Source organism: Tupaia chinensis, unplaced genomic scaffold, assembly GCF_000334495.1.
Source record: "Tupaia chinensis unplaced genomic scaffold, TupChi_1.0 Scaffold144624_1, whole genome shotgun sequence".
Taxonomy (NCBI): Eukaryota; Metazoa; Chordata; class Mammalia; order Scandentia; family Tupaiidae; genus Tupaia; species Tupaia belangeri.
The window spans coordinates 107,542-122,839 of NW_006204485.1; the positions used below are offsets into that span (position 1 = coordinate 107,542).

Below are 15,298 nucleotides of genomic sequence, written 5' to 3' on the forward strand. Positions count from 1 at the left end.
GGGCCAGGCTTTTTCTTTGTATGTAGGATAAAACTATTAATTTGATTTTTAGAAGTTTTGAAATAAATTTATGAGTGGTTTATTGAGTTGATCAAATATGTGATGTGTGAAGGCTCAAAAAGACATATATGACCAGCTTAAAGCATTTGGTTGGGTGGAATAAAACTGAAGTATTTTGAGAAGAGAATAATAGGATAAACGTTCCTAAAGGATTAAATCTAGGGAACTTGTAAGACTTATTTTTTCTATATCCTAAAATCCTTTTACTCATTTGATTATCTACTTTATGGTCATGTTCATTACAATTGTCTTCCTAAAAAATAGAGTTTGGGGCCAGCAGGTTGCATAGTGGTTAAGGTGCTGGATTCCCAAATGGCTAATCACGGTTAGAGTCCCAGACCTGGTGGCTTGAAAATCATGGCAGGCACATATGTGTGCATGCCCAAAATCTCAGGAGGGGTGTGGAGGAGAAGGGATTGTGGCATGGCCATCCCCTCTGGTGAGTGATTTCTCACTTTCTCTGTCACTGTCTCTTTCTGGTGAGCACACGCCCCCTATGTCAAAACAAACAAAAAACTTTTAAAAAACAGCTTACATTGATGTTTTTTCCTTTCTCTTTTGATTCTCATATTTCCTTCACATTAAAATTTGAGGTTCTAAAGAAACACTCTGTATTGAGAGAATTCCAGATGCCTTCAGGAACAGAAAGGAGGCATAAATGAAAAATATCTGTTGATAAGACCAGCCATGAGGCCACTTATTTTCAGCAATAGAATAATGAATTATTTAACTTTACTTGCCCTGAAACTCTTCCAGTAATATCAGAGACTAATTGAGATTCCTGTCTTTACCCAGAATGTCTAGCATCACTTCCTCCAGCTCCAGGTAAGAACACCTTCACTTCAGAATCGTTTCATAATAATGGTCCTTCTTGTAAAGCAAGTTGCCAAGGTCCATACAAATAGAAGTCTCTGGTCACAGAAATGTTATGAAATAGGAAAACTTGAAGTGGATGAAGTTAGTTTTGATTCACCACATAAATAGCGAGTGATCATTCTTAATCTCCAACTAATGAAGCCAAGTCAAACAAATATACCTTGTTTCTTAATTCAAAGTTTACTTACTGTTCCATGTAATTATTTGATATCTTGATCAAAATATTGTCACTTAGTGAGATTTGTGAAATTAGATAATTCTTACTTTTTGAGGGCTGAATTGTGACCGTAAAAACACAGTTCAGCTTGAGTTCAATAACCTTAGATACCTTCATAGAGTTCCTACTGTTTGTTCCTCAAGCCAGTGTGATGTGATTTACAGCAAGTGGGAAAAAATGACTAAAAAAGTCCTTTCCTGACCTTACTGTAAAGTGGAAAAAGAGAGATTTTTCAAAGAAACTTAGGCACAGTTTATATAAGGCAGAAAATATATTTCATAGTAAAAAAATAAAAAGTATATATGCTACACATAGAGTGTATGTTGTGTGTTACATACACTGTGTGTATTTCCAAGGGTATTTAATTATACAATTGAACTTGAGAACAGTATGTTAACTGGACCAGGGCATATAACACGGAAAGAAAGATGAAGTTGAGAAGGTGTGTTTGTGTTCCATTATGAGAGACCTTGGATGCTAGAATAAGGCGTCCATTTTATAAGACTATATGATTATCAAAAGTTTTTAATGAAAGCAGTGATGATAGAAGAATTTAGCTTTAGGAAAATTACTTATGGTTAGAGGATTGATGGGATTAGGAAATGATGTGAGTCAGAGTGACTCCTTTAAAAAGCCAGTTAAATATGCTAGGTCAAAGATAATGAGGTCTCAGAGTATTTTTGCAGCAAATAAAACAGGGAAAAGAAGGCATTAACATGAAGGTGATGATGTTGAAGTAGGTTGGATGACAAGTGATGAAAAACAAAAGGAAAGGAATCGAAATGGCTCCTAAGTTTTAAGCTTGAAAAGTTGAAAGAATAGTTCAGTTCTTAATAGAAGGAAGCCAGCGTAGAAGACAAGCTGCTTTAGGGCAAGATGACACAGTCTGTTTTGTTCACATTCTGTCTGAGGTTCCTGCAGCTCTATCGGGATGCCACCTACTACCTAGAGGGAATATTAGGTCTATAGTACTAGGGAGGTCTGTACTGGGTTAGAAGTTTGAAAGCCATCCCTTGATGTTACAGTAGACATTGTGGAGACAGAGAAAAAATAGAGACAAAATTTAGCAAGGTGAGGAAAAAAAAATGTATTATAGGAAAGACGGGAGTCTCTGAGTGCTAAACCTAAGGAAAAAAAGAACATTTTGGAGAAGGTGAGAGAATAATGTTGCCTATTGCAGGTAATTCTAAAAACTGAGAAGGGCCACTTGGGCCTGGTAATTATGAAATTGTGTGATTTATAAGACTGTGGAGGCAGAAGTCAGCTGTAAAACTGGAAGTCAAACACTAGCCATAAGATTTATTGATCACTGCCAGGAGAAATCAAGAATTACCCTTTGCTGGGGATTGTAAAAATGGGATATATGTATACTTGCGAAGGAGCATTTGCTTGCAGTGGATAGATGTGATTTATCCACCTCAAGCCCTCATTTAATCCTCCCTATTTCTTTAACTCTGAAATCCTTGTGCCAATTATAGTATTGCCCACCTGGTGGTTATCTATAAATAACAGATGGTTATATTTTGCCAAATTTAATTACCATCTCTCATTTTATGTTAACAGTTTGTCATGGTCCACTGGGAGAAGAGAAATCTGTAAGTACACAGTTTTGCTCTACTTTAATCCAAATTTGCTCTCATCCCCGTCTTTGAACTGAAGTCTCAACTTGTTTATATCTGTAGCCTGGAGACAGATGGACTGCCAATTGCCATACGTGTACCTGTACCGAGGAAAAGACTATCGACTGTAAGCCTAAGGAATGCCCATCTCCACCCACATGCAAAACTGGAGAGAAGCTTGTGAAGTTCAAATCTAATGACAGCTGCTGTGAAACTGGATACTGTGGTTTGTATTTGTAATACACTGTTTGAGTAGAATCTGTTCAGTATTTACTACATATTTTTTGAGCTACTAACATGTGCCAAACACAATACTGGACAGGTGTGATAAAATAAAATTAAATTGATACTTGCCTTTTTAAAACTTGCCATTTTTGGAATGGGGAAACCCAGAATGAAGTTATAAATATAGATAAGTAGATTAAAGGGAAATTATGTCATCATGGAAAGAAACTTGATTAGTTGAGAAATATGGTCTCATCTATAATTTGTCTCATAAATAAAAAAGAATTATTATGTTTATTTTAGAATAAAATATTGTATTTTTTTTTCAGAACCAAGAACATGTTTATTCAATGATACCGACTATGCGGTAAGGCTTTTTCTTTATTAAAATATTTTTATTAGTGTAACTATATGAATAAATGCAATGTCGAGCCTCACCCAAATGGTCTTTCAGCTTATAATATGAAAAATAATCGTTGGTAATGATGGAGTGAAATCTGTTCATTTTTCCCCATATCCGTTTCCAAAGGAACGTCAAATGTAACACTCACCATGATTCTCTTCAAAGGGGGAATAATACTTGGTCATTAACTGCTCAGCAGTGGAGCTTCTAAACAAAATTTCCCATGGGCCTGACCAGATGGAGAAGACATACTTTGGAACATTCAAACCAATGAACAGAGTTAAACTGTAATTATGACAGAAAGATCAGATGGCCAAACTGTCAGAGATCAAATAAGGAAACCCAAAGGACTAGAACCCTATTATGTGGATATAACAACCCAGTGTATCAGGCTGAGATTTTGACAACTGACTTGGCATCTAGGACAGTAATTTAACTTTTTAGAAAAAATATCGGGAAGTCATAAATATCAGATAATTTTCAAACTGATATTAATACACTTAAACTGGTGGTACTAAATATTTAAAAAAATAAAACGTATGTCTGTGTCAGGAAATACATAAAACAACCTATGAGAGTTTCACTTTGATAATATATTTATTGCTATCAGATTTCCACTGGATTTCTTTTTGTTTGTTTGTAAGCCAGAGGGCATGTACATTTGCTAGGGAGAGACAGAGACAGAGAGAAAGGGAGGGAGAAGGAGAAAGCACCCTCCATGGGACATAGGCACACTTCAATCTTTTTTATTTGTCTATCCTTTAGGGACTTTAGGCATGTACATGTTTCTGGCACATTTCCCAAGCTACTGAGCCAGGACCTAAATAGTGTGGTCAGCCATGTGGGATCTGGCTTCCCCAATCACAAGGCTGTGGGACAGGTCCACCACTAGGTTTCTTAATTTTTAATTTCTGGAGTTGAACTCATGATTTGTGAAACTGTAAAGTTCTTCTTTTTTTTTTAGGCTTTCGCCATTGGGCACATATTGTCTCACTGGTGAGACAGAGAGACAGAAAGCAAGAAATCACCCCCTCGAGGGGGAATGGCCACTCTGTGATCCTTCCTCCTCCATTCTCCTCTCAGGATTTTGGGTACTCTGTGACATGCACCTGACTTGATTTTCAAGCTGCTGTGTCTTGGACTTGAACTGTGGTCAGCCATGTGGGAGTCCAACACCTTAACCACCGCAACACCTACTGCAAGGGTTTTTAAACACAATTATGATGCTGTTTAAAGAACAAAAGGAAAATTTTCCTCTAGCTTTTTATATGAAAAATAGTTGAAATAGTAAATTTTCAGTTTTTGAAAATTTCATCTTGTGGCTGGTCTGAAGTCTTGAAAGAAATATAGTTTCTTAAACTATTGTTTGAATGTTAAACATAAGCTAACTATAAAGTAATCTAGAGAGTTTTAAAAATATAGGAACACAAGAAAAGATACAAGTTCAAACATATTGTGGGACTGTCATTTATTCTAATCTGATAAACCCACTTTATGCCACTTTTTTCCTACTTAGATCCTTACTTTCCCTCAAATTTAGAGCATAACAGTTACTTAACTGCTTGATCACTATAAACTAATCTTTCCTGAAAAATATAATAGTATAGCTGTTGGTGTATTTTAATTGGAGGATTGAAAGTCTTGACACATTCTGTGTTTTCAACGAATAATCTTGGTTTCTTTATGGAAGTAAAAGACTTTCAAACTACCTTTTCTTAAACATTAACTTAATGGTCCCAAAAACCTCTGGAAAATCTCCACACGTAGTTAGGGAAAAAATATATATATATATATTTATTTTTTTCAGTTTGTCAACTTCAAAAAGAAATCAAGGCAAGTAATTATTTTCTTTTCTCCCCTTCCTCCCCTTCCAGATTGGAACTTCATTTAGCGACCCCAGGAATCCCTGCGTCACCTATTCCTGCAACAACACTGGCTTCACTGTAGACGTCCAAACCTGCCCGAAGCAGACCTGGTGTGCAGAAGTAAGTCTTCTTAACTAATGAACAACAGGATTCACTTTTTACATTAGACACAAACATAATCTGCCTTCTTTCTCTTTGGTAAAGTTTGCATCAAGCACACATCAATCTCTTATATTCCATAACTGTTTAAATAAATTTATTACATGCTGAGGTAGGTGATTCTAAAATGATGATGTGCAATTTTTATTGTTAAGTATTATGCTATATATTTTTTATAAATAAAAGATTTAATATTTTGTAGGTTCTATAAAACTTAATTTAGTATATACTAAAGAAGGAAGTTACTAAAGTTATTAAAAACACATGCTTTTTTGGGGGAGAAGTTTTTGCTATAGGGTGCGTGTGCTCACTAGACAGAGAGAGACAGAGAGACAGAAAATGAGAAATCACCCCCCCAGGGGGGATGGCCACGCCGCAATCCCTTCTCCTCCATTCTCCTCTCGGGATCTTAGGCATGCAAGCACTCATGGCCTACATGAGTTTAAGCCTCTGGGTCTGGGACTCGAACCGCCATTGACTACACTGGAGTCCAGCAACCTAGCCATTATGCCAACTGCTGGTTCTACAAATATATGCTATTTTTAAACAACAAAAAAACTCCTACCAACCTTTTTTCAAAGCTTATGGACTCTGTTTAATCATTGTCTGTAAAAGTACAAATTTTCCATGTAATCACATGTATGTACACTATTTAGACCTTTCTTTATACCTCAGTTTTTTTCATATACATGTCTTCCAAATATAGTGAGATTTTACATTATTTTTTAAATTATTTATTTTTATTCATTCATTCATTTTATTTTAATTTGACCAGAGAGAGACACAGGGAGAGAGTGAAAGAGGGAAAGTAAGAAAGCAAGCCACCAGGTCTAGGACTTGAACCATGGTCGGTCATGTGGGAGTGTCCAGTGCATTAACCACCATGTCACCTGCTGGTCCTGAGATTTTTACATTACTGATGCTTATGTTTAAATTATTAAGGGAGGGAGCCGGCAAGTGGCATGGTGGTTAAGGGCATTGGACTCCCACGTGACTGACCGCAGTTTGAGTCCCAGACCTGGAGGCTTGCTTTCTCTGTCTCTCTCTCTGTCCCTCTCTGGTCAAATTAAAATAAATAAATAAAGTAAATAAAGTTAAATGAAATAATTCTTTAAAAAATTATTAAGGGAGATTCAAGTCTAAATTATTGTTTATCTTTTAAAAATAACTATTTAATTTTTATTTATTATTATAATTATTATTTTTTAATTTGCAAGAAGGCATGTGCACTTACCAGAGAGAGACAGGGGGAGAGAGAGACAGAGAGACAAAGTGGGAAAGTGAGGAAACAAGCTATGCGACTCAAACCACAGTTGACCATGTGGGAATCCAGCACCTTTATCACTACTCTACCTACTAGCCCCAATTTTTATCTTTTTAAAGATAAATAATTGACAATACAGTTTATTTTATTTCACAACTCTAATATTGGTTTTCAACATGTCTTGAACTTTTACATTTTTTTAAGAGAGATTTTTGCTATAGGTTGTGTGTGCTTGCCAGAGAGACAGAGACAGAGAGACAGAAAGCAAGAAAGTACCCCCAAGGGACTGGCCATGCCACAACCCCTTCTCTATTTTCCTCCATTCTCCTCTCAAGATTTTGGGCAAGCATGCACACATGCCCAGCATGAGTGTAAGCCACCACATCAGGGATTCAAACCTTGGTCCACTATGTGGGAGTCTAGCGATGTAACCATTACACCATCTGCGGGTCTCTATTAAGCTTTTGTTTTGAGGCACTCATAAGCTTGAACCTAAAACAAAATGAAGGGTACAGATCTTACCAATGAGAAGCATCAATGTCTGGTATTATCATTGTTAAAGTATTTTTCAATAAAAATAGTGAGGAATAATTTTTAAGTTTTTTGCATATTTTATATATATATGTTTTTTTGGAGAGGTTTTTGCTATAGGGCACGTGCGCTCGCCAGAAAGACAGAGAGAGACAGAGACAGAAAGTGAGAAATCACCCCCCAGGGGGAATGGCGATGCTGCAATCCCTTCTCCTCCTCTTGGGATCTTGGGCATGCACACACACGCGCCTGGCATGAGTTTAAGCCACTAGGTCTGGGACTCGAACCGTGGACGACTACATGGGAGTCCAGCGACATAGCCATTACGCTAACTGCTGGTCCCTGCATATTACAATTTTTAAAGGTTTGTCTTACTTTTTTCTTTTTTACCCATTGTTGAAACATTTTAGTATAAATAGTCTCATTTTTATTACTAAACTCTCCTCACTCATTGCCTGCCCCAACTTACTGCAACTGAGGTTAACATGTTCATCTTCATTATTACTTCCTTTGGGATGCTATTTTAATAAATTAATAAATATTATATTATTTATTTATAAATATTTTGGAAGAATTTTCTGAGCCTTTTATTTTCTCTTGTCCGTGCAGGAAGATAGAATCTATGAATCAAACAAATGTTGCTACACATGTAAGTACCGTTAAACTCCATGTATAGAAGAAATACAGACTGTTGGCAAAACTGTAGCTTTTTTTTTATATAATGTATTTTTTTTGCCAGAGGTTGGTGTGCTTGCCAAAGTGGGGAGGGGAGAGTGAGAAAATGCACCCCCAAAGGGAATAGTCATGTCGTAATCTGTTTTCCTTCCTATTGCTCTCCTTTGAGGATTTTAGGCATGCATGAGCATGCACCTGGTGTTTTTCAATCTGCCTAGTGGGGACTCCAATGCACAGTTGAATGTATGGAATCCAGCCATCTCTTAACCACTATGAGTTTGTCCTGTAGTGTTTCTTTTCTCTCTTCTCTCTTCTCTCTTCTCTCCTCTTCTCTCCTCTTCTCTCCTCTTCTCTCCTCTTCTCTCCTCTTCTCTCCTCTTCTCTCCTCTTCTCTTCTCTTCTCTTCTCTTCTCTTCTCTTCTCTTCTTTTCTTTTCTTTTCTTTTCTTTTCTTTTCTTTTCTTTTTCTTTTCCTTTATTTCCTTTCCTTTTTCCTTTCCTTTCCTTTCCTTTCCTTTCCTTTCCTTTCCTTTCCTTTTCTTTTTTTCATTTCTTTTTTCCTCTTCTTTTCTTTTATCGAGTTTTTGCCTTAGGGTTCATGTGCTCTCCAGAGGGAGAGAGACAGAGACAGTGAGAGTGAAAGTAAAAATCACCCCTTGGCCATGCTACAATCCCTTCTCCTCCACTCTCCTCCTGGGATCTTGGACATGCATGTACACATGCCAGGTGTGACTTTTAAGACACTGGGTCTGGGATTCGAACCGTGGTCAGCCATGTAAAAGTCCATGACATAACTGCTATACCATTTGCTGCCCCCCCCCCGTAGTGTTTCTTTATAAACAAAGCCATGTAAAAGTCCATGACATAACTGCTATGCCATTTGCCCCCCCCCCCGTAGTGTTTCTTTATAAACAAATGACAGAGAATTATTATAGAGCCTCCTGTGGTTTTATTGTTGAATTTTTCTTTTTTCAAGGTTTGGCCATAGGTTTCCTGTGCTACGCAGATAGAAAGACAGACAGATACACAGAAAGAGAAAGGGAGAAATCACTTAAGTCCATGACATAACTGCTATGCCATTTGCCCCCCCCCCCGTAGTGTTTCTTTATAAACAAATGACAGAGAATTATTATAGAGCCTCCTGTGGTTTTATTGTTGAATTTTTCTTTTTTCAAGGTTTGGCCATAGGTTTCCTGTGCTACGCAGATAGAAAGACAGACAGATACACAGAAAGAGAAAGGGAGAAATCACTTCCCAGGTCCAAGACTCAGTCAGCCATGTGAGAGTCCAGCACCTTAACCACCATGTCACCTGCTGGCCCCACCTTCTATGCTTTTAACACAACAGAGAATATAACATACATATGTAAACTAACAATTGATATTTTTACATAATATATTATGTTATATATTCACATAGTTTTCAGTTCTTCCTTGTAGAAAAACATTTATGTTTACAAAAGAAAAATCTAATTTTCATGCAAAAATATTAATTTATTCTCTTTATATCTGCACCTTGTTTTGTAAATTGGTGCGTTTTATTTTAAAAATGATCAACAGTGAGAAAATAGACTAAAAATAATCTCTCTCCCTCCTCCCATCCTCCCTTGTTCTCTTTTCCTGCTGCTGCTTTGTCAGCACCTTCATCCTAGTAGTGAGAGTCGCAATGAGGGAACATCTCTCTGAGTCTTAACCGGGTACCTTGGAGCTGGGTGTTGAGACAGTTAATCCTCTGGATAGCATTGTGAAATTGTTGCTACTCCCATTTTCTATGGTTAAGAAAACTGAGGCTCAGCAGTTCTTAATGTTAAATCTCACTTCTCTCCGTTACCCACTTCATTTTAGGTAAGAAGGATTGCCGAATTTCATCAGTGAATGTGACTGTTAATCTCAATGACTGCAAGAAAAAAGTCATGATGGCAAAATGCACAGGCGAATGCCAAAAGACCGTCAAGTGAGTTTTTCTTTGAATGTATTATAGGGTATTAACTTTGCAGCATTGTGGAGGAGTTCAGCTTTTAAAATATGACAGGGAGAAATTTTTACATAGGAGAAATATTGTTTTATGCTCAATATCAAATGAAACAAATATCTAATATATTCACATCTGAGAATGAAAATACAGATTTTCAGGTACTCCTTTGAAGCTGTTTTCTAAATGTGTTTAATACATTTGTGGCAAATGTGTCCATTTTCATGCATTGACTACAGAGTTCTTAAGTAAGGAAGTACATTTTTTGAATTCCTTTTAAACTTGAATTTTTGACATAGTATATATATTTTTATTTATGTGTACTTTTTTGTAAGGTTAATTTATAGAGAAGAATAATTTGTTATTAAATTATATATTTAAAATCTGTTTTGTTTACTTTTTGCAGCATAGTACTCTAATTAGGAGATGCTAAATCTTCCTTTTGGGCTGCTTTTCTTTTGGTCTAACTGATCACTTACCACATATTTATAATAATAAGAGGAATGCAAGAGCTAGGAAAAGAAAAAAATGGTTGAAAGTTTTGCTAAGTCACTTTGACACTGTTAGAATTTGAGAATTTATGTCAATATATTTCAAAAGACATTACAATAATATTTACTATTGAATTTTCTTTTCTTTTAGATACAATTATGAATTGCTTCAGTTGGAAAATATATGTCATTGTTGCAGAGAAGAAAACTATGAGTTCAGAGAAATTGTCCTTAACTGTCCTGACGGGAGCACACTGCCTTACAAATACAGGCACGTAACTACCTGCTCTTGTTCAGATGAGTGCCATCAATCTGCGACCTCGGCAACCCGCTAATGCTAACATTACCTTTCCAATTGTAACAGGCCATGTATTTATAAGTAGGCAAATGTAATCTTCAAATAGTGTGAACAGCAAAGTGTTTGTATCTTTTTCAAAAAGTGAATTTTCATTATAAGGTGATCTGTTTTCTTGTCGACTGGACCTGAAAAATAAATACAACTTTGCAAGCAATTAGTCTTCATATCTATTTATTTCATGGCAATAAGAATTCTGCAAGTTGGGGCTGGCAGGCAGTATGGTGGTTAAGGGACTGGAGTCCCACATGGCTGACCTGACCATGGTTTGAATACCAGACCTGGCAGCTTGCTTTCTTACTTTCTCACTCTCTGGTGAGTGCTGGTATCAAATTTAAAAAATAGTAATAATGATGATGATGATAAATTAAAAAAATAATTCTTAAAAAAAAAAAAGAATTCTCCAAGTCAAGGGGAAAGTGAGTTCAATCCTTACTCTTGAAAATATGTTTACCCTTCATCTCCTGAGGGCTTTATCTATTTCCTTTCTTTCACTAATTATTAAAAATGTAGTCTTTGGGCTGGCAGATGGTGTGGTGTTTAAGGTGCTGGACTCCCACATGGCTAACTGCAGTTCAAGTTCTGGACTTATGGCTTACTTTCTCACTTTTCCTCTCTCTCTGGTCAAATGTAAATAATAATAATAATTATAAATAAATGAATAAATATTTTTAAAATTAAACAAAAGGAAAATGTAGTCTTCATTCTCTTTTCTCCAGGCCAGCTGTATCATACTATTATTTTTCTACAATTCTCTCTGCTAGACCATTGACCTCTTTATGTTACTGTCTATATGGTCTGGCATCATTTCCACTCTTCCTTTCTTGAAACCTTTCCTTTCTTAGTGCTTCTGTGATGATATGTTAAATTAGTACTCTTAATACATTGTTATAGACAGCTTTACTTCTGTTCTTCCTTAGTCAATTAAATTTCAATTTTCCAATGGCATCCTGCTCCTTCTTCTCATTTTACTCAAGTTCCTTGGTCAATTGCCTCAACACAAGTAGACGTATTTATGCACTGAGGATTTTCAGTCTATATCACCAACCCCATCCTCTTTGAAGTCTGGACATATTCATAGCACTTTGAACTTAGCCGCCATTGGATATTCTTTAGGGACCTCGACAAGAACAAAACCAAGCTAGATATCATTCTCCCCAATGCTCTCTTCTGCTTGTATTGTGTGTACCAATGAATAGTTACCTAAAAGGAGAAAGTGAAGTTGATTAACATTAAATCAGTAATTGGTACGTTTTTCCACATGGTTATTTCACACATATATTCCTCTTCTTGTACATATATATATATATATATATATACAAATGTGCCTTATATAAGGTTTACATGTATAAAACATGTGCAGCTATCAGCTCTTACCCTTTTTCCAACATGAAGACAAACCAGATTTATCATAACTCCTTTGTGTAACACTTCATTTATGTACTGCTTATTTATGACTTGGACTAATAATAAACTTAACCATCTTCAAACATGGGTGATGTGCAAATTGCAAGGAAGAATACTTGATATGTTAGTATATTGGTACCTTCCACCGAAAAGCAGGTAGTAATGCCATACAGACAGATATAGATCTCAGATGGCAAAAATATGAGGGTTTAATCCCTTAAAATTCAAATGGCTAAGCTTATAGGAGTTTTCAGTTCCTTTCACTTCAGGGAATGGTAGAACATAAAGAAAGCCCTACACTTGCACTTCGGCCTTTACCAAGTCGTAGCAACTCTATTTTCCCTTGATAGTCAGAATTAGTCATTCCAGATAATATAATGACAGCCTTGTCTTATAAGAAAGGTCGCGGAAACCAGCAGTTAGCGTAATGGCTATGTCGCTGGACTCCCACGTAGTCGACTGCGGTTCACTTCCCAGACCCAGTGGCTTAAAACTCACGCCGGGTGTGTGTGCGTGCGTGCCCAAGATCCCGAGAGGAGAATGGAGGAGAAGGGATTGCAGTGTGACCATCCCCCTGGGGGGTGATTTCTCGCTTTCTGTCTCTACGTCTCTCTCTGTCTGTTTGGTGAGCGCACGTGCCCTATAGCGAAAATCTCTCCAAAAAAAAAGAAAGGTTGCATTAGAGGTAGGAAAATACTAATGATGAGCTGTAAGTTTCATAACATGAGAGATTATGTAAGTGTTCATTTCTGGTCCAGCTAATATTAGGGAATCTTTTTAAAGATTGTGAAAAATGTGTATTTTGAAAAAAAGCTATACATTGATTACATTTCCTGCACAAAGAAAACTCGTTTTAATTCCATTTTCCATGAAATTTCTGAGGTCTTATATATATTATATCTTAATATCAGCATATGAACTTCAGAAAGTAGAATCCCTCAGCTGGTATCTTAGTGTGGAGGACTCAGTAGGTCAGTTTTTCGGGTCTACCATCCTTAAATAGCAAGACATGGTAGATTCATTGATGCTATACGGACCTGTTGGTTTTCTCTTCTTCATTGAGAAATTAATTTCTTGATTGGGAGCAGTGCTATGCAGCATTTCATGGCAGTAAATATTTAATAAACCTATAGATAGCAGTGCTTGCTGAGGCATACTGCACACACACACAAAAGGCAAATCATTAATTGGTTATCTCAGAGAAAACAAATACTGTCCTTTCCCCACCAGAAAAGATTCAAAAGTTTTCATTTCTACCAGGTGGTTGTTTGGCATTACATGGCATGCCCAACTGGAAGCTCCCTCTATTGTTTGTGTACTGGTATCTAAAGTGGCTTCAGTGGGTTCAGGCTGAATTCCTATTGCATGATACCCCACATTTATAAATGAAGATTGTGAAACCAAAAAGAAGTATTTAGCCATTTGAAACTGTCCTGAAGTGTTTGTAAGATAGACATTTGAGTTTCCTTTTGTATATCAACAAGCTGTTGATGGAGAGAGACTTTTAAATATGAAATTTGGGAACTGAGATGGGCAGAAAAGGCTCCTAAAAGGTGTTTTTTTTTTATAGTTTGCCAAGGGTGAATGAAGACTATCATTATCAGGTAGTGTAACACACACCTGATGTTCCCAATCATATCGTAGTGTTAGGCAAATTACTGGGACATCTTAAAGATCTCCTAGCCATTGTATGGCTGATTCCAGTGCTTGAAGTGAAGAAAATATTCCTTTGTCAATAGTAGTTTGTTCAGCCATTTGTTGGGTGAGGTTTGTTATGACCTTTTCAACAGCATCAGCAATATGAATATTAGTGGTTAAGGAAACTGATGCTATCGTGGCTGTGGCTAGAACAACAATGGCAGAGAAAAGGAGGGCAATAAGAGTAAAAAGAAATCTTTTGGGGCATGGGAGGCTAAGATCTGACTCTAGCATTTGTGCAGTGAGTGACTCAGCCCAGGATCTGGTTAAATTAACTGGAACCCAGATCTGTGCTTGTCTTCATAGGGGAATGATGGAGATGTGAAATTGGTAACATTAGAATATGAAAGACGGGAGGTACACCATCCTTTGGGCATGGAAATTTTATAATATGAATTGAGTTCAGTAATATTAGTTATTTCTGATTTGATCAGGAAAACATAAGGAAGACAAGTGCAAACCATGACAGAATCTGAAACATTAATAAGGTCGGTGGTATGAAAGGAATGATTAAGATGATAATATCCATGAGAGATAATTCATTGACAGAATGGCAAGGTCATGCACCAAAGTTGGGAATGAAAGGGCTCTTTTGGGTAAAGCCAGTAAGTTGTATGACAGGCCAGACAGACTGTACTTAAACCATGAAATGGCCAAATTGGTGGCGCCTCCAAAGGGAAGATATTCTCTCCCAGCAATAAAGTTTCCAGGAGGTCTCTAATAATGAAGAGTTCCACTGGTGAAAAGTGAAGTTGTCTGAGGGAACTCCTGAGTGCAAGGTTGCCATTCAATATTATAAAATTGGAATTTCCAATTAGGTGCGAGTCCACATTTCTTTAAGGGATGAGACTGTATATTTATATTTTATGGGGTAGATACATTAACTGTGACCCCTGAGATGAAAGTTAAATTGACTAAATGATCAAGGATTTTGGACTGATAATAAAAATATTTCTGTGGGATAACCCAAGGACATCTATAAACAGAGTGTTTGGTCCATAAAACAGATTGGTGGGTTAGGGGAAGCAAGATCAAAGAATAATAGAATATATTTTCTAAAAGAGGGCCAGCTGATGGAAGACAAACACCTCCAGTTCAGGTGTTTCATTAGAGGAGAGAGGAAGGTCAGCATCCCACCAAACAAGTGGTCTGAAAAGGGGAGAATTAGTGATCTGTGCCCAGTAATGGGTGGCCCGAATAAAGGAAAGACAAAGAACAGCATACAAACATAAATAAAACTTACTACCTTTTGACTATTTTGAGAAATAACACTGAGTTGGGCAAGAAACCAATTTTCTGATTAGGCACTCCGACATTTTGAAGAATGGTTACTGCTTGGTCTAGTTTTTCCAATTGGCCCCAGGTGATTCCCAGGGCTTGTAGAGTGCTGGGTAGCAGTGTTGGATTATCCAGGCTGAGATTCTGGAGTTGAGGCTGAATATGGGTCCATGATGAAATGTGATCCCTTTCCATGGTATCCACT

General features: G+C 36.9%; 1 protein-coding gene across 2 annotated transcripts in view; it reads left to right on the forward strand.

Annotated features, from left to right (window-relative positions):
• Positions 1-10,859, forward strand: part of LOC102479306 (apomucin) — a 61,013-nt gene extending 50,154 nt beyond the window's left edge. For both annotated transcript variants that reach the window (XM_027767773.1, XM_027767774.1), the window contains 8 exons: positions 856-885; positions 2,717-2,748; positions 2,836-2,998; positions 3,327-3,364; positions 5,275-5,385; positions 7,829-7,868; positions 9,738-9,846; positions 10,507-10,859. In XM_027767773.1, coding sequence (XP_027623574.1) covers positions 856-885; positions 2,717-2,748; positions 2,836-2,998; positions 3,327-3,364; positions 5,275-5,385; positions 7,829-7,868; positions 9,738-9,846; positions 10,507-10,690 — 707 coding nt within the window. In that variant the 3' untranslated portion in view covers positions 10,691-10,859. The remainder of the gene's footprint in view (positions 1-855; positions 886-2,716; positions 2,749-2,835; positions 2,999-3,326; positions 3,365-5,274; positions 5,386-7,828; positions 7,869-9,737; positions 9,847-10,506) is intronic.
• Positions 10,860-15,298: the final 4,439 nt, after the last annotated feature.